The sequence below is a fragment of the Pelodiscus sinensis genome, chromosome 1 (genome assembly GCF_049634645.1).
Source record: "Pelodiscus sinensis isolate JC-2024 chromosome 1, ASM4963464v1, whole genome shotgun sequence".
In the NCBI taxonomy this organism is placed as follows: domain Eukaryota; kingdom Metazoa; phylum Chordata; order Testudines; family Trionychidae; genus Pelodiscus; species Pelodiscus sinensis.
Window position 1 is genome coordinate 126,599,706 of NC_134711.1, and position 19,622 is coordinate 126,619,327.

Genomic DNA, 19,622 nt, shown 5'->3' on the forward strand with positions numbered 1-19,622 from the left:
TGGCTGCTCCCTGTTAGGCACCTATGCAAGGGCTTACATATTTACAGATGCACTCAGCTCGAATATAGGCAGCTAACTTAAATTGTTAGGGTCTCAAATAATTTCAGCAGCCAGCAGTTCGTGTTCTTCTCAATGGCAGCTGTTAGCTGCTGAATACTTTTGTAGTTCTTCCATATCAGCTGGGGGCCAATCTGGGAGCTGAGGTTTGTTTGAAAATCTGGCTAGAGTTGCGTATGCTGAACTCTTTTGAAAATGTGACCCTTACAGACTAATTCAAACTGAGCCAAGTGAATTGAAAGACTCACATTTACTTCAGTGGGTGGGGCGAGTCCATGATAGGGCTAGTCAAAATTTTTCCATCAAAACCATTTTTTGAAGGAAAAATCTGAATTTTGTTTGGAAATGGATTCACCTAAATTTGAAAACCCCCTCTTATTCCAGAATAAGTGTTTCTGCATGGGGATTTATACCTGTTTCAGAGTAGCTATTCTAAAACTGCTATTTTGGTAAATTTTCAACAAGCCTATAAAGAAGCCTCTGAGAAGAATGTACAAAGCTTCCATAGCTGTAGTTACACAACAAATGTTGTTGGGCCATTTATTCTGATACTGAATTGCTAACAAAAGCACTGTGGGCATGTCTTTCTGAGTCTGTGCTTGTTCTTAGGTTAAGTACAGATAATCAAATTTACACACAAAACCACGTATAGTCTTACTTATGTGTTACATCTAAATCTTCATTACAGCGTGACCTGGATTTCACAGTAGACTTGGATTTTAAAGGACAGCTGTGCGAAACATCTGTATCTAATGACTACAAAATGCGCTAGCACAACAACCTCGTGGGAGATGGAGAGGAGAATTGCATCAAATCTTGATCCACTGCACTTCAAGCTAGAAACAATTGTTTGCAGGTCTATTATATTAGACCATAGAAAGTGTACTCTGGTGGCAAGTTGGTAACCTGATCCCTCCTGCTGGTGGCACATGGAGATGGCATCCTGCTATGAATGTACAGTATACAGAACCATAACTTTTGTCACTTATATAGGCAAAATAAGTGAACAGTCTTCAGTGCTCTGGTTAATTTTAGGATGACAGAAGATGTATAATCAAATTGTATTACTGTGAATTTCTGGTTCTTCCAAGCTTTGCATGCTACAGGCAATTAGGACAATTACCTTGAAAAAAGAAGACCACTGAGACACATTGTCATGATAGCATTACTGAGATTATAGTCAGTATAAACATATTATAAATATATTATAAATATGAAACTATGTTGTACATCAGAAGGATTCTATTGCTTCATAATCAAAATTTGTTTTGTGATTAGATTTTTCTTCCCATTAGGCAACAATAGAAAGTTAACAGTACTAGCTCTGATATTAATCTATCTAGGCAGATGCTCCAATTGTCATTCACTGCCCTCCTCTGTAGCTTTGGGGAATATTCCATATTGATTGTTAGTGTGAGCTAGAAGGTAACCGAAAATCAGCAGCTATGTTCTAGGATACCAGTTGGAAAACATAAAATATCTTTTACTTTCGTGTTGATTTCTATACCATTCAGACAGACAGACAGACATTTGCCAGTTATTTTAAAAAAACAGGTTTAACTTTTCATCATTTGGGAACATTTTGTGATGAATGATTATGGTGGGATTTTGCATGAGATGCTTTTAAAACTGATATACATTATGTGAATGTGAGGAGTGAGAAGCCTTTAAAATGGTAGATTAATCATGCTTTTTTGGCCATGTCACATCTCAGTTTACCTCTCAGCCACCATCTTACTACAAAATCATTTTAGTTCTGAATAAACAGGGGTTGGGGTTTACTCTTTTGATGGTGTTGGACAGGTCACTTTAAAGTACAAATGTTAGTCTTAAAAGTGCAGTGATAACCTTTGATGAAATAAGGTAATGTTTATTTTTTAAAATTGTGGTTTCTGATATTATGAAGATGTCTGTAGCTTCCCCGTTCCACTTATTTTAAGTATATTCCACTTATAGTAAAATATTAACTGTTTATATTCCTTGAGATGTATGTATCACTTTTTTTTAACTACATATACACATATTGGGCATTTACTCACAAGTAATTTATTACATTGTTGCATCATTGTCTTCATCGTATGTCTTCTGGCCATCAAAGGTATTAGGCACAAAAATATGTTCGTGTCATGTACTTATTAAAATTGACTAGCTTTCTGTCTAAGCTAATTTCTTTATCAGCTGCAGCTGCAAATGAAACAGGCTAGAAGTTGTGAAAAACTAACAGTGCTAACGGTGTAAACTTGTCCGTAAGCTTTTCTTAGGTTCCCGTCTGCTCAGTGTAAAAATTGTCTGCATTTAACCTTTTAGACACATTTCTATTGTTTTTGACTTCATCTGAGAGATGTACAGTACTTTCATTTTCTTATGGTCTAAAGATGATTATCTTGGGATCATGGTACATGGCATCTATGTAGAATGAAATTAAACTGTAATTTGGCAGTAAAACAAATTGTTCACTGTTCAGTTAATTATGATTCCTTTAAAAAAATTGATGGCTTTCTTTCAGCCAGGTGTTGATGTCTTTACTCACACTTGGGTAGCACCTGTACCAAGGTTATCCACCCCTTTAAAGAGCGGGGAGGCCGGGGAGCAGCTAGCCTGATTTTGGAGAGGCAGCCAGATTATCCAATTCAGCAGGGAAGCATCAGGTGATTAGGTGATGATTCCTAGGTAGGAGATATAGATGAGGAGCTCAGGCTCAGCTCCATAAGGGAATTACAGGAGAACATCTCCTGTAACTTCAGTAGAGGACTGTGAGGGTTTGATATGCCTTGTGGATGCCTGTAGTTGAGTGGAGGCCTTGACCACTAAACTGCCAGAGATTAGAGGGTTGGTAACAGGACTGTTAGTTTATGTTTCTTAACTATGTTATTTTTATGTTTCCACACATTTCCTTTTTTGTGTTGGGCAATACACAGATCCCTGAGGCCAGGGCTATGAACTGATCGGGGTATGGCCAATTATTTTCCCCAGGTTGGTTATTGAAACCACGAGCCGATAGATCCTTTCTCCATTTCAGGGGGGCTACTCATGGAATCAGATACTTCCAAAGGTGTGGAAAGAAACCAGTCTGTTCCTCTTTCCCCAACGTATATTGAGATGCACCCACTATTACACAAATAACCTCTGTGCTGACTCTGGTTGACCAGGAAAATATTTGCTCAGATTGTTTATTTTGTCAGCGCTTTGGTTCAATCAGAGGGTCTTATTGTGCTCAAGAAACACTAATTAAGCCACCCGGCCTGTGAGGTCAGTATTATTTGTATTCCAATTATATTCAAAATTGCTAATATAAACAAGAAACTATGATGAACAAAAATTGAGCTAGAGGGAGCACTGCCCGAAGAGCAGGGTGATCTGGTCACATTCTTTCATAAGGACAAGGCAGAGGAAGAGATCAGCCAGTGGTAGTAAAATTGAATTGAGTAACACCTTTATTGTAATGGGGAATGAGAAGGAGAAATGGACAGAGGATGGAGTGGCAAGGAAGAAGAGAAGGGAAGCCAGTCTCTACAGTAGAGAGGAGGAAAAGATGGAGATAACCAGGGAGCGGAGCCTAAGGGAAAAATGAGGATGGGACTGCAAGAAAGCACATAAAAACAGATTTATATCAACAATAGGAAGAGACAGGTCAGGTAATCAGGGACTCCATACTCAAAAGAATTGACAGGTTTGTCACTAGATCTGATCCAGAGAATAGCAGAGTCTATATGTGCCACAAAAAGTAGAAGAATGCTAATGAAATTTGCTCATGATATAAAGTTGGGAAGCATAATTAGTACAGAGAAGGATTGGAATATTGTCCCGGAGGATGCAGATGATCTTGATGACTAGAGAGAGAGAAATGGGATGAAAATTCAATGGTACAAAGTCATACACTTCTCAGGACCTAATCACAGGAATCTCTGCTCAGGGCCGCATAAGTTAGAAGTGACAGAGGAGCAGAGAGACCTGAGTGCGTGAGTCCATCAAGGATGATTGTGCAGCATCAATGTGATGTGGCTGTGAAAAAGCAGATGTGACCCTTGGATTTTTTACGCACGGACTTTCCAATAGAACTAGAGGAGAATTAAGTCATTGTACCAGGTACTAGTAAGACCTCATTTGGAATTCCGTGCACGGTTATGGTCATCTTCATTCAAGAAAGATTAATTGAAAGTGGAACAGGTGACAAGAAAAGCCATGAGGCTAACTGGGGGTTTGGAAGGGCTCTCAGCCTGGGAGAGCTTGTGTTCTTCAGTATAGCAAAAAGGCGGCAGAGAGGGGATAGGACTAATCTCTACAAATGCATTAGGAAGCTAAATAACAAGGAGGGTAAAGAGTTATTTAAATCAAAGGACAATCTTGGCACAAAAAGAAATGGATGTACAATGACCACGAACAAATGCAGGCTGGAAATTAGAAGAAGATTTCTACCCCACAGAAGGGGAAGGTTCTGGAACAACTTTCCAATAGCCATTGTGGGGGCAACTTAAGGAGTTGTGGCGGCAAATTAAGAGACAGATGGAACAAACTTATGAGTGCAGTTCTATAATGGGATAGTTTGTGATGGGGTGGGGTGGGGCTCAACATCCCCAGGACTCTCTTGTTTTATATCATAGGTTCCTAAAGCTCAGCCTTCAGACAGCCACTGGCAGATGTCACAGAGGGATTTCCCCCCCAAGTGTATTCTGGGAGGACGTTTTAAACATTTTCCTTCCAATGAAGCATCATGAATGGGCACGACTGGAGATGGGACACTGGGCAGGGTGAACCAGAAGCTCTGATGTAACACTGAGCATCCTCCTTCTCGCTCTCTCAGGGGCTCAGCTGGATGGTTCTAGTTTCCATGCTCAGGGCCAAACCAATATGTAGGATTAGGAAATAATTTTCACCAGGTCAGACTGGCAGTGACCTGGAGATTTTTTTTTTTTTTTTTTACTTCTTTTTTACTTCTTCTGTGGCATGTAGGTGCAGGTCACTTGCAAGGATTATTTGGGTGCATCCCACTTCATTTCCCTGCCAATGCAGGGGTGCACCACAGTCCCTCCTACTCTTGGCTTGGGGCATGTAATAGTTTAGTCTCCTGTGAGTCTCATTTACTTGGGTCTCATTTTAGTTGTTGGGTTTACTGTGTGGATGCTGAGTGGTGTTGGTGGCCTGTATATTGAAGAAGTCAGACTAGTTTGGAAAAGAGCAGACTGAGGCTATGTCTAGAATGCAAGCTTCTTTCAGAAGAAGCTTTTCTGGAAGAGATCTTAAAAAAAAAAAACCTTCCGAAAGAGAGCATCCACACTGCCAAAGCGCATCGAAAAAGCAATCTGCTTTTTCGAAAGATAGCATCCACACTTAATAGATGCGCTCTCGCATGTAAGCTGTGATTACTATGGATGGAGCAGCGACCAGGGTACTTGTGCTTTTTCCTCTTCTTTCAAAAGAACTCCCTCTTCTCTGTACCCACATGCCTTTTTCCAAAAGAACTCTTTTGGAAAAAAAGCTTCTTCCCCGTAGAAAGAGGTTTACATATGTCAGAAAAAACCCTCTGTTCTTTCGATTTTTTTTCCCCTCAAAAGAACACGATTGCAGTGTGGATGCAAATGAAGTTTTTTAGGAAAACAGCCATTTTTCCTAAAAAACTCTGCAGTGTAGACATACCTGAAAACCCCTTGCAGGGTATCTAAAAGGGTGTCACAGGGAGGAGGGGGGGAAATTAACCCCATTGCTCCTTGTCTTATTATCAGACACTAAGGAGAACAAAGTGCAGCAAGGGAGGTTTAACTTGGACATTAGGAAAAACATCCTGTCAGGATGGTTAAACACTGGAATAAATTGCCTAGGGAGGCTGTGGAATCCCCATCACTGAAGACATTTAAGAGCGAGTTAGACAGACATCTATCAGAGATGATATAGACCATGCTTGGTCCTGCCGTGAGGACTAGGGAATTGGACTGGACTTGATCGCTCGAGGTCCCTTCCAGTTCTATCATTCTAGAAGAACTGGAGGTCCCCTTCTGATCTTAAATTCAGTGATATAATCGCATGTATTGACAAAAATAAAAACCATGCCAAACCAAAACACCTCCCTGCACATGCAGTTCTTCTGACAAGTGGATGAGAGAAAGAACAAATCACCCTGACATATGTTACTCATGTCAGTTAATGCACTTCTGGAATATGCTCAGAATCCGGGTAATGAAGGTGATAAGAACCCATACAGAATAAAATAGAATCTGAGACAAAGAAACCAGGCAACTGTCCTTGCAAGATGTGAGGCACTTACAGCAGGATAATAAGCTCCAAGAATTCCTGTTGGAGTCAGAGCTATGCCCCAACTAACCTGTATAAGGATGTTTACAATGGATCAGAGAGTAGGATCCAGGGGCCTTGCCTCCCGAAACTGTGCATAGATCACTAAGTGCAAAATATTCTGAACAGCTAAGAGTAAGATTTTTCTTATTCTATGCTGTTGCCTACATAGGAAAATAAGGCACAAGAAATAGGAGGAGTGGAAAAGAAAGCAAACAGATCGGAGTATTTGAACAGCAGTTCATCCCATCTTGCTAACACTGATAAAACGAGCGTGGAGAGAGAGCAGCTCAACTCATTCTGAACTTGAGGCCAGGACTAATACCGCCATGATCATTACAATTAGACAGAATAATCATTAATAGCATATTCATTACAACACAATTTCTACAAAGGCAACCTACACAGAGAGTGACACAAAGAATCTCACACCTCTAAGAGACACAGCACAAATCTTGTAGCCAACAGTGGGAGGAGGGTATCAGAGTGGATTTAAATCACCACCGCATCATCACAAACCTGGGCGGCACCGGCAACTGGGGATGCCCCTGTTGCAACTTAGGCAGCCGTGGGGATCTGTCTGTTATGATAGCCTCTGGTTTTCATTTCTAAAGCCTTTTTAATGCCATATTGGCCTTTTAATCGGGCGTGAAAAGGCTTCACTTGGGATTGAGCTTGTACTCAAGATTTCCATGAGCTCTCACTATAGGGAAAGTTTGAAAATTTTGCATTATGTAATTGTAATTATAATGGTGACCAGGTCTTGGTGATAATGCCACTCTCAGGGCAGACTGCAAGAAATAGGGCAGACAATCCCCTGAGTGGTTGGGTACTGTATAATTAAATTCACCAAACAAGCAACAAAAGAGCTTTTGTAGCACCACACTAGTTAACCAGAAGCCAAACACAGTCCCCCGTATGCATTCCAACCTTTGGCTCCAATCCAGGCAACCCAAACCAGTGATATGTTACTGAAAACCTATATTTCATCATAGGTGAGGTTCTTTCTAGTCCCAAAGGATCAGACACATGTCCCCAGATCAATATGAAACTCAGCTCTTACCCAAATCTCATGCTGTCAGTTAGTCTTTAGCAACTTATGATTTTTAATAAAAGAAGCCTTATAAATGGCTAATGGATCATAGATATACAAAATGATCGTAAAGTTCTTGTATCAGATTTGTAGCAATGATGGGAGTTATTAGTGAGACTTTACAAGCCAACATCCATCCTAAAAGACCAGAAGGGCCTTAGTTCATAGTTCAAGATGCTCCTTTTAGTTGTAAATACACAGTCCAGAGAATCAGACTTGGAAGGAGGCAGCATGGAGATATTTCATGTTATATCCTTTGCCACATATTAGGAAATTTACTGTCCTAAACAAAGCCCGCAGACCTGATAAATGGCAAGTTACTATCCCAACATGCAATCCAGGGTCATATGAGCATATCAGATGTCCTTACACGGCTTGCTGAATTATAGGGGCTGGTCATTGGCTCCTTGCTGTCTGAGGCATCCACAGGACGACCTACTGAGTGGGATGAGTTTCTTCAATGACCTTTTGTGAGAAACGATAGGCCATCAACAATTGGCTGGAGGAGATGGATCGTCCTTCCTGTCCTGAGCACCTGGACCAGACCAGAGAAACAAATGATCCAACCAACGGACCAAATTCAGTGATGAATCCGGGTCACATGCCAGCTGAGATATGAGTTGTATACACTAAGAAGTACATCAAGATATCTAGCTCTAATGCATATTCTGTCTTGGGGGTGTTGGCCAACAATACAACACAGGTTAAAGACACAAGTACATAGCCAATATTCAAAATATTATGTACAAAGATACATGCATATAAACAGGATAAATATCTTCAGCAGATAACGTATTTTGTACAAAATTTGTTGCAATTGTATAGCAGTTGGTAACAACAATGATACAAATTATCATCTTTAATCATATAGCTTCACAATGGTAGTCATATGTAAAGATGGCTCAGTACAAAAAAGATCCATCACAGAATACACTCTCTCTTTCAAAATTAATTTTCACTCTTCAATTTATTACTCTAGATTTACTCGTGAATATTCAAAATATTAATTCTGCACTCAGTGTTAGATTGGGGAAGACAACATTATATTTTCCAAACATAAAGATATCAAATCCCTAACTAACTGTAAAGCTCAGTTCCATCTAAAACGAAAGAGTCATGACCAGCAGCTCCACAATAACATCATTTTTAAAGGTTTATTGTGCCAAAGCTGACATTTTTCACTGAGTACATTTAATGATTTCACAGTTATTGCAGATTATGAAAGAATAAAGTTTATACATTCATACTGAAAATGTCTTGGATTGCAGTTCACCAGTAGTACAGGTCTAACACTAATCTTTCAACTAAGATAAAATCAGTAGGGATGGCCTGGGCAAAATACCCTCCAAGGGCCAGATCCAGCCTGCCACGCCTCCAGATCCAGCCACAGATGCAGCAGGGAGCCTCAGGAATACTCCCTGCTTGCCCCCCCATGCCACACCCTCCCCTGCCAACACCACTCAGAAAAGTGGCTGCCGCAGCCATTTCTCTTCCTCACCTGTGAGCCAGAGGAGGGGGAAAGTGATGCTTCACGAATGATCCCACTCCAAGCACATTCCCATTGGCCGATTTCTGGCCAATGAGAACAGCCTATTTGAAGAACAGGCAGCGTGAAGCACCACTCCCCCTCCTTTCCTCGGGTTCTTATTCACCAATGCACATTATCCCTGCAGCCTGTGCAGAGGTAAGGCAGTCAGAGAAGCTGATTGAGAAATGTCCTGGGTTGCTGGTTGGGAGTCACCCAGGTAAGTCACCTGTCCAGAGTCTGTCTCTGGCACTCCAACCCCCCTCCTCCCAAATTTCTGTCCCACCCCCACTCCTTCCCCTCTACCCCACATAAGCCAAACCCTCTGTCCCTCTTCTGAACTCAGAGCCCCCTTCCAGACCCTGCACCCCAATTCCCTGCCCAAGGTCACAACCCAGACCCCTGAACCCCAGTCCAGTGCCCCAGGTCACAACTGTCTCCATCACCAAACTCCTGCCCAGATCCAGCACCCCCTCCTGCACCCAAATCCCTTATCCTGGGCTCCCTTCTGCAACCAATCTCCATCCCAGACCCCTCACTTCCTCCATTAATATCACGGAAGCATGCAGCCCTCGACTACTTTTCAAAATATTGGAGTGGCCCCCCATCAAAAATTATTGCCCACCCCTGAGTAGGGCCTGATTCGCATTTACACCAATGCACCTTTGACAATATAAATTGGCTTTAATGTAAATGTAAACGAAAACAAGGCCTAGTGCAGTGATATGGGTGTAAACATAATGTAATTGAGAGGTGAATCAGTCCTTATCACATAATCAGGAAACTATTATTCTCTATTCTTTCACTGGATGTTTCTCTCATGGTCAGAAATAAGGGTGAACATATATTTCAATGGTGATCTAACAACTAAAATAACTCACTATTGAATATACTATCATCATACTTTACACCTTTTAAAGAACGTATATGTTGGAAACTCTGAAAACTAATCTTTTTGACTTTTTGGCAGTTCTCCACTGCTATATTATCTTTCATAAGTCACTGACCTTCCACCTACCTTATGCCATCAATCTGGTCTTAATTTTGCTACCTTGTTTTCTTCTATAATGGAAATGTGCTGCTGGATGCAAACTGCTGATTTTCTATATCTGCATCTCTACTGCCAGCTATTGTTAGCAACAATAAAGGTTTAGTTCAACATTTTGGGGTTCCTCTTAAGAGTATAAAATAATGTTTCATGTCCCCACTCTGAAAACTCCTAAAACTAAATACATTTCCCTCAGCACCTTTAATAGTCAAACCTTCCCCACTTGGGAACACTGAGGGTATGTCTATACTGCCACTCTAGTTTGATGTAGTCATTCGAACTTGCAAGTGAAGCCCGGGATTAAAATATCCTGGACTTTATTTGCATGTTCCTGGGGCGCCACCATTTTTAAATGCCTGGTGGTTCGAACTCCCTGCCCACGGCTACACGCAGCAGGGGCTAGGTAGTTCGAATTAAAGCTCCTAATTCGAACTACCGTTACTCCTCATTGTATCCTTTGGTATATATGGTTGTGACAATTTTCTTCCACTATTTGATCTGAGGAAGCGGGTCTGGCCCACGAAAGCTCATCATCTAATAAACCATCTTGCTAATCTTTAAAGTGCTACATAGTCCTGTTTTTTGATGGAGATAAGTCACTGTCGGGGGACAGGCCCTGCTGAGTGGGGGCACTGAGAAAGGAGGACTGTCAGGCAAGGGCAAGAGGAAGTGAGGAATGGAGTAGCACATGGAGGCCGCTCCTTGGCCACCCCTGCACTGATGTGGGGGGAGAGAGATGTCCTGACAAAGAGAAGGGTGGGTTGAGGGTTCTCCTCCCAAGAGCTTAGGTCCAACTCCCTGGTTTCTGTCTGTCTGTTCGTCTCGTGCTGCAGGTGGTGAGGGCCATCAATGCAGAGCTGCTGAAGAGTCTCGTCCGTCTCGGGGACCTGGACAACATCACTGCCAGGTTTACCACCTTTGGATTCCCGAACTGTGGAGGAACCCTAGATGGGACACACATGGCAATCCGCGCACCGCCCCATCGAGCAGCCCAATTTATAAACCGGAAGGGCTACTATTCCATGGTGCTGCAGACCCTAGTCTACTACCGGGGACATTTTATGGACATGTGTGTCGTGTGGTCGGGGCGGGCACATGATGCTCGCATATTCCACAACTCCAGGTTGCAGGCAGGAACATTTTTCCCTCAGCGGCACCTCGCACTCAGGGACATGCAGATACCGGTGTGCATAGTGGCTGACACGGCCTACCCCCTGATGCCGTGGCTCATGAAGCCCTACACCGGCCACCTGGATGTGGGCAAGGAGCTCTTCAACATGCATCTTAGCCAGGCTCGCATCCAAGTGGAATGAGCCTTCAGCCAACTGAAATGGAGGTTCCGTTGCCTCCTCACATGGCTGGAGATGGGCGAACACAACATCCCGGAGGTGGTGGCTGCATGTTGCACCCTCCAGAACCTGATGGAGAGGAAAAGGGACGCCCTCTTGCCGGGGTGCAGGACAGGTGCTGATGGCAAGTAGAGGGCATTTCAGCAGCCCCGGACAGCTGCCATCCGCCAGGCTCACCAGCTAGTGTCCAAATATAAGGAGCCCACTGACTCTCCCCAGGACCTCCCCTATGGGGGTTTGGCCTGGCCTACCCTACCTGTCCCTCCACAACCCTCACCCTCTTCCCATAAAGAATACATACACACCTGGTTTTCTTTGTTGATAGTGTTTAAAATAAAAAACTGTCTATCAACAAAGAAAATGTGCTAGCTGTTTTTTTAAAAAAAAAATCTGTTTCCTGTTCAAATGTTTATAGACAAGGTAAATCACTCAAAATAGATTTTGAAATAATGGGCGTGCCATTCCAGCATCCCTGTAACTCTCATTCCATGAGGGTTAAGGGATGTTTCGGAATAGCGATTTATTTCGAAATTTCAAAATAAGCTATGCAATTTATGGTGTGGACTTAACTTAAAAAACCAGTGTAGTGTTGGTTTAATAGAAGAAAGTTTAAGTAATCAATATGTCTGGACTATGAAATGTGTTGTTTATAAGTTGGTGCAGGTTTTGTACAAGTGTTTGTAGTTTACTAATTTGTATATTTTATACAATAACTATAGGTATACAGAAGTTGGGTTTTCTCTTTTAATATGTAAGATGTAATCCATATTGTTATACTATATTAGACCCTTTGAACAAGAAATACGTTATTATTTTTCCTCCTGCATGTATTGTTTTAAAAGTTTAGTAGACAACATTAAAGATGGGTGGAATGCTATAAGATGGATGGGATAATAGGCATTAAGGAACAGGATGGATCCCTTCAATGATGCGGAAGAGATCTTCCAAAAAAGTTCTTGCGCAAGAGCATATCCACACTGCCATGCACTTGTGCACAAGAGAGCATCCTCACTGCCATTGATGCTCTTGCTCAAGAAAGCTTTGATTGCTATTAACAGAATGGCCATCAGAGCAGCTGCGCTTTTTCTGATAAGCGTTTCTTCTGCAAGAATTCCGTTTTCCCTCCACACACGTCTTTTTGTGCACAAGAGCTCTTGTGCACAACCCCTCCTGCATATTAACCATCCATCTTCCCTTGCTCTTCTTCCATGTCCTCTTTGTCTGATTTTTACCTATTTTTCCAGAAAGACTGCACGCTGGAATGAGAAGTGGCATGAAGTACGTGAAGAAGAAAGAATGATGTAGTGGATCAGCTATGTAGCGATACCTACAGATGTAATTATGAGATGACTACAATCTTCTCCCAATGAAATCTTTAATTCTCAGAAAATACCTCATTTTGGGTCACAGCTCGATGAGTCTGTGTGGAATTACCAGTCTAACATTTCCAGAACACAACATTAATTAAAATCAAGGCTGAAGTTAATACCCATTTTCAGTTAAACCAGAGAGTACATCTTGGCAATTCACTACTGTACTTTTATCTCTAGCCCAAGTTCCTGTTTCACTTATACCTGGGGAATAATGAGTAAGTCCAGTGCAGAACCCACATGAACTCAAAAGCAGACCTTCTGGATTACCCTCTCCACTGACCAACTATACTTGACTCATCATTTTGTTGCAGAACTATGAAATGTCTATCCAGAAAAAAGCACACAATTCATTTAGGATTAGCCATTATTTGTCATACTGATCAGCAAGCAAAAATATTTTAGCATCAAACAGTAGCACATTTTTCACATTTATTGGCATGACAAATCAGTGATTAGCTAATGAAGCCTGATTAAACCAAACCGCTGTTTACTTCCATATTCAGCTGATTATCCCATAATTGCTGTTATCACACCACCACCACAGCATCTCAATTAGAGGAAACAACTCAATTTTTGTAATAAAATGGAACGGATGTGTACAGAGAAGCAAAGCTTGTGTTAAGCAAAGTTGAAGTAGCGCTCTGTGGCATTGATACGCCTCTGGGCCAACAACATGACGCTGGGTTTTGAGTGGCAAAATGAAGATTTTTAGGCAGTACATGTCCTCTACAAATCAGGAAAAGAAGATTATTAACATGACAGAAAAGCTTCGGAGACTATCCCAGCACAAGTTTTAGGGCAAAAATGTTGGAGTGCTAATATCTTTTACTGGACATCCATTTGAGAGAGAGAAATGCTTTCGAGCTCACACAGAGCTCTTCTACAAGTATCGTCAATGCATCTTTAGACAGGCATATGGGTTTGGCTGCACATAGACAGTAAGTCTACCTGAGCCACTAAGACGTAAAAAACAACTGCCATTTTCTGTGTTGGTTACCTGTGACTGGGCAGATATGTGACATGGCATTATTTCTGGTGTTTTATTAGAGGAGCTCACAGGCCCTTCCATCATAAGTGCTCATATGCGGGAATATAAAATTCATTCTCTTTGGTTACTTTTCTTTTACTTTGAGTCTGTCACTATAAATCATACTTCCCAATTCTTAGTTTTTCTTGCCGCTCGTCTCTCTCCAACATCCTTCTTGAATTGTGGATACAAGGCCTGGGCCTAGTGTCCCAGTACCTGTGGCACTTATGACAAATACTGAGGGAATGTAATACTTGTGCTCAAGATTCCCCTGTTTATGCACATAGGCTATGTCTAGACTATGCTGAAGTTTTGAAAGAGGATATGCAAATTCCACATATGCAAATTTTTTAAGGAAGAGATGCGTTTCGAAATGGGGGAGGGGGAGGTTGCCGTGTTTGAAAGCTCTGGTTTCAAAAGTGAGATCGGAAGATATGCAAATTCCTGCAGAATTTGCATATCCTCTTTCGAAACTTCAGCGTAGTCTAGACGAGTCTCCAGGGATTACATTCACCTTTTGATCACAGTGTCACCCTGCATGTTCCTATTCAGCTGATTATCCATCATGACCTCCCACCCTTTTTCAGAATAACCACTGCCCAAGAGAGAGTTCCCCATCAAGTAAACATGGCCTGTGTTCTTTGTTTCTAGATGAATGACATTCAGCCAGGAAGGGAAAAGGGGGCACAAAATTGCCACACTCCTGGGCAAAGTGTGTGTGAGAATGGGAGAGGGAGAGACTCTGGAAAGGCTGGGGCCTTGGGCAAAAGGAGTGTCCTATCCTCTATTATTTACCATTCCCTTGTGTCAGCTGCAGTCTTTATCAGCAATGATTTTGTTTTCTTCCAGGTCACTGATTAAAATAAAGGATCCCCCTCCAAGAGGGAAAAAAAAAACCCCATTTGATACTGAGCTACAGTGAGTTCAGATGACTTCCCAACGTCTCACACACTTAATCAGTGGCAGGGCTGGGTGGAAATCCTGACCCCATTGAAGTCAATGGAGAAAGCCCATGTAGTTCAGTGAGGGCTAGGTTTCTTATTTAGAACTCAGAGCATCCTGTCACGCCCTGGTGTAACTGTATGGAGTAGGCCTGTCTGAATACTCAGCCCCTCCTATCCAAGACCACCATCCCTGCCACTTGTGCTTACCAAAAGGAGGGGGTTCATCATTAAAGGGCTGCCCTTCACCATTATGCAAAGTGGCTCTAATGTGCAGTTATAAATAGAAATGCTCATAATATGCGAGCTGGCAGGCCAGCTCGGTTCCAGCCCAGCAAACTCTCTCTCTGTGCCATCTGAGAGCTGGCTGAGTGCAAGGCAATGTCTTTGTTCAAGTAATACCAGAGGAAGCCCTGTCACAGAAGAGATATTTTAGTGATTTATGCCATGTGTCAAAGAGCTGAGCACTGGCATGATTGCCGTTCCCAAGCGTGTGGGTGTGATACTGGGTTGCTACGGCAACTGCAGGTTAACAACAGTTTTGAGACCAAAGGCCCATGTCTCTGCTGCCAGGCACCTTATCCAGCACAGTGTTTTAGACCTGGACAAAGTGAGGGGAAAGCACTGCTGAACCAGAGTGCGAACATATCGCAGTCACGCGGCACAGCGCTGTGTGTTCAGCCTGTTACCTGGGATATTCCTGGCGGTGCCCTACAGCTGTTTTGCTCCCTCAGAGCACTAGCAAGGGATGTAACTGGGAGCACCATGCAAGCTCCCACGTGCCATTCCAGGATCAGGTAAGGCAAAGATGAACTTTATGCCACCTTTGCGCACTTTCCCTTGACCGTTGGAGGGTATTTTAAAAGTTGGTGCGTGTTCCTTTACTATTGCTTGAAGGAAGGAAAACAAAGCAAGGACTAGGCATGAGAGGATTTACAAAGAGGACGAGGACAATTCTAGTAACAATAGAAAATCATGCTCTGAAAATACTGAGAAACACACCAAAGCTTAAAGAGAATGGAGAAGCAAGAAACAGTAAAAACAAGGGCAAGGTGATACATCATTGCATGTCAGAGAAATAGGTCAGAGACTTCCCTAAATACAATGACATCTGTCTGTAATATCTGTTTCTGCTCTAGATATTCTTTAACTCTTCTGGTGTCCTCTTACAATCTCTACCACCACGGCCTGAGCACAAAGGAAATAACTCTCTGTATCTGTGAGGGGGTTCACTCACCACCATAGCACCCCCCTGCCATCTGTCCAAGGAATTATTAGCTCCTTCTGCTGGCTGGGTTCCTTCCCCTCAGGTGGTGTTTCCCCTCTTTCCTCCAGGCTGCGGCATTCTCTTCAGGACACTGCCCTCCGGCAGTGCCCATGTCAGTCTCTGAGCCCCCCTTCCGGGGGCTGTTATTCCTTCAGCAGGCTATTCTGCAGGCCCTGCAGTCTGGGGGTTTGCTTGGCCAGAGCTCCCCTAGCCCTGCCTTGCCTCCCGAGCCCTGCCCTAGCTCCAGGGAACCTCTTATTCCCCCAGCAGCCAGGCTCTCGCTGCTTTCTCTAGAAGCAGCAGCCCATCCTCTTATATAGCTCCCAGCTGGGCCCTAATCAACTAATGCAGCCTCAGCTGCGGCTAGACTCCCAGGCCCTGCTCCAGGCTGGGGTTTGCCCTTAAAGGGCCAGTGCAGGGCAAACACCCTGTGTGACGTAGTGGGGGTACTTGCTGGGCTGTGGTGACCCCTGCTGTCTGGAGCAAGACCCAGCAGGGAAAACCTCACTAGGCCAAGGTAATACCAAACTTGTTGAACCAGTGGCCAGACACACCCCATGGAGAGGAACAAAGGAAGGTGGAATGCTGCCCTGGCTGGGGGGCAGGGCTGGAAGAGGGTTAGTTAGTTCCTATCGGGAAGGCAGGGAATAAGGAGCTGGGGAGGGGGCTGGGACTCCCCTATCTCAAGGGGGGGCACTGAGGCCTCTTAGCCCCAGTTCCTGTAACCAGATTACATCTGTGCTGCGCTGTGCTGTGCTGGAGGAGCAATAAACCACCCTCAATTCCACTGGCTGGTGCAGTCTGTTTGTGCCATTTCGGGGTGCAGGAGACGGGGAACCCCCAACGCGCCGTCACACTGGTGTCAGAAGTGGGATCCACTGCACCCCGTGGATGAAGCTCCCAGCGGCAAGCGACAAGGCGCTGTAGAAGCAAGAGCCCTGGAGCCAGGCATGCTTGAGGCAGAGCGAAGCGGTTCCCTGGAATCGTGGGGCGCTGCAGCACTAGACTGGTGAGTCTGCTCCAAGGGGACCAGCGGGCAGATGGCCTACGCCCGACTCTTGAAGGCAGAGCTGGTGGGGCTGTGCAGAGAGAGGGGCTTGCCTGTGCGGAAAGCAACCAAGGCCCAGCTGATTACCCAGCTGGAAGATAATGACCAGCCACAGGGCCAGGATCTTGTCCCCAGGGGAAGCAGCCAGACCCCCCCTGAGAGTGTGTCAGGCTCAGAGAGGGGGAGGAGCGCTGGAACCCAATGGAGAGATGAGACAGCGTCTCCCGGGAGGCCTGCAAACCGTAGCCCATCTAGGGCAGGGGCCAGCCCAGCGGAGCTGCGGCAGCTGGAGATCCAGCTGCGGATGAAGGAATTGGAAGTACAGGACCGAGAGAAGGAACGCCAAGATCGAGAGAGGCAGCGACAGCATGAGCTGGCCATGGCAGAACGGAGAACCTGCGGGGCCTCGGCTGCACCAAGAGTGGATGGGCCCCAGGGTCCCAGGACTGCCAGATGCTTGGAGAGGCCCGTGGTGGCCCAATTGAAGGACATGGGTGACATAGACGGGTTCCTCAGTGCCTTTGAGAGGGCCTGTGGACTGCAACGGGTTCCCCCAGCTGACTGGCTGCAGGAGCTCATCCCCGCACTGAGCCAGGAGGCGGCCGGAGTGCTCAGTCAGCTGGAGGACCTACAGCCAGGGGATTACAACCGAGTCAAGGAGGCCCTGCTGCACAAGTTCGGGCTGACCCCCGACATATACAGGAAGAAGTTCCGGGGGGTACAGAAAGGGCCACGGGAGACCTATGTGGATCTGGCCTCCCGCCTGGCGCAATACTGCCGCAAGTGGGTGTCTGGAGTCGGAGCCCAGACCGCAGAGGGGCTGCTCAAGCTGGTCATGATGGAGCAGTTCTATGAAGCGTGCCCACCCAAACTGAGGCTGTGGCTCAAGGACCGGAGACCAGAGAACCCCCAGGAGGCTGGGAGACTTGCGGATGAGTTCACGGAGAGCCGGTCCGGGTGTGAACCGGAGTCCCGGAGAGAGAGGGAACCGCGCAGAGACCGGATCTTGGCTGAGCAACGGAGAGAGACACCTCCAAGGCGAGCCCCAGGGACCAGGACCAGTCATCGATACCCCAGAGAACCAGCCAGGCCCTGGACAGAGACAGCCCAAAGCCTAACTTGCCAGCGCTGTGGGCAAAAAGGCCACAAGAGGGCTCAGTGCACCAGGTCCCAGGACCGGGGACTTTCCAGGGTTAACTGGCTGGGGCGGGAGGAAGGGCAGGCTGCCCCAGAGGCAGGGGCTGGCAGGCAAACCTCAGCTCAGAGAGAGGGGAAGGATGCTCAGTGCACCTCCCCTGGGAGGTCTGACCCTCGGGAGGCGGATTTCTCCGTGTACCGGGTGGGGGCAGGACGGCCCCTGCGGAGCGAGTGCCTCATACCCCTGGAGGTGGATGGTAGGAAGGTGACGGGCTTCTGGGACACGGGGGCGGAGGTGACTCTGGCCCGATCCGACATAGTGGCCCCAGAGCGGATACTACCCCACACGTAGCTGACCCTGAAGGGCATAGACGGGTCCCCGTTTAAGGTGCCTGTAGCCAGGGTGCACCTGAAATGGGGGGCGAAGGAAGGCCTCAAGGAAGTGGGGGTGCACCCGCACTTGCCCACCGAGGTGCTGATGGGGAATGACCTAGAGGAATGGCCCCATGAATCCCAGTGGGCTCTAGTCACTACCCGGAGCCAGAGCCAGCGGGGGGCTGACAACATGGGTCCAGGGAAGGACTCCTGGCAGCAGCCTCAGGGTCCCATCCCAGTGGACACGGGGTCCAGCCAGGCTGGGACTCCGGACCTAGGCAGAGGTGGGGAACAGGTCCCGATCCCTGCCTCAGCAGCTGAATTCCAGGCTGAGGTGCAGGCAGACCCCTCCTTGCAGAGGCTGAGGGACCAGGCTGGCCCCCGTGCAGCTCAGCCCCGGGGGAGAGGTGGCCAGGAGAGATTCCTGCGGGAGCGTGGACTCCTGTTCCGTGAATGGCTTCCCCCCAGGAAGGCAAGGGCATGGAGGGTCCAGCGGCAGCTGGTCGTCCCCCGAAAGTATCGCCTCAAGCTGCTGTATTTGGCCCACGATGTCCCCGTTGGGGGTCACCGGGGGATCCGGAGCACCCGGCTGAGGCTGCTCCAGCACTTCTATTGGCTGGGAATCTTTACAGCCGTGCAGCAGTACTGCCGGTCCTGTGACTCCTGCCAGAGGGGCGGGAAGGCCCAAGACAGTAGGAAAGCGGCTTCGGGGTCTCTACCCCAGATAGAGGACCCTCTGGGTTTGCTGAGAGAGTTATGGGAGGGGAAGTCCTCCCTGGATGGAGCATCGGGAATGGAAGCCGCCCTGGCTGTCCAGAGAAGGCTCGCTGGGCTCATGGCCCCGGCCCGAGAGACCCTGGCCAGAGATCAAGGCCAGTGGAAGGGTGGGTGTGACCCCCGAGGACAGGCCTGTGCCAGTCGCCCTGGAGTGGGGTGGCGAGTGGACAGAGGGAAGCCAACTCATGTGGGTCCTCGCCACGGCCGGCCCGAGTCAAGGGGAGCACCCATGTCCCCAGGGCGGGTTCCCGTGCAGAGGACCCGAACTTCCCTAGGTCACGAGCGGAGTGACCCTGCTCAGTTCGCTCTCGGAGGGGGGA

The 19,622-nt window shown here is 46.1% G+C and overlaps 1 protein-coding gene across 1 annotated transcript in view; it reads left to right on the forward strand.

Annotated features, from left to right (window-relative positions):
• PRMT8 (protein arginine methyltransferase 8) overlaps window positions 1–2,489 on the forward strand; it is a 121,083-nt gene extending 118,594 nt beyond the window's left edge. The window contains exon 10 of the mRNA XM_006123033.4: window positions 746–2,489. Within this exon, the coding sequence (XP_006123095.1) occupies window positions 746–829 (84 nt within the window). The 3' untranslated portion in view covers window positions 830–2,489. The remainder of the gene's footprint in view (window positions 1–745) is intronic.
• The last annotated feature ends 17,133 nt before the right edge of the window (window positions 2,490–19,622 follow it).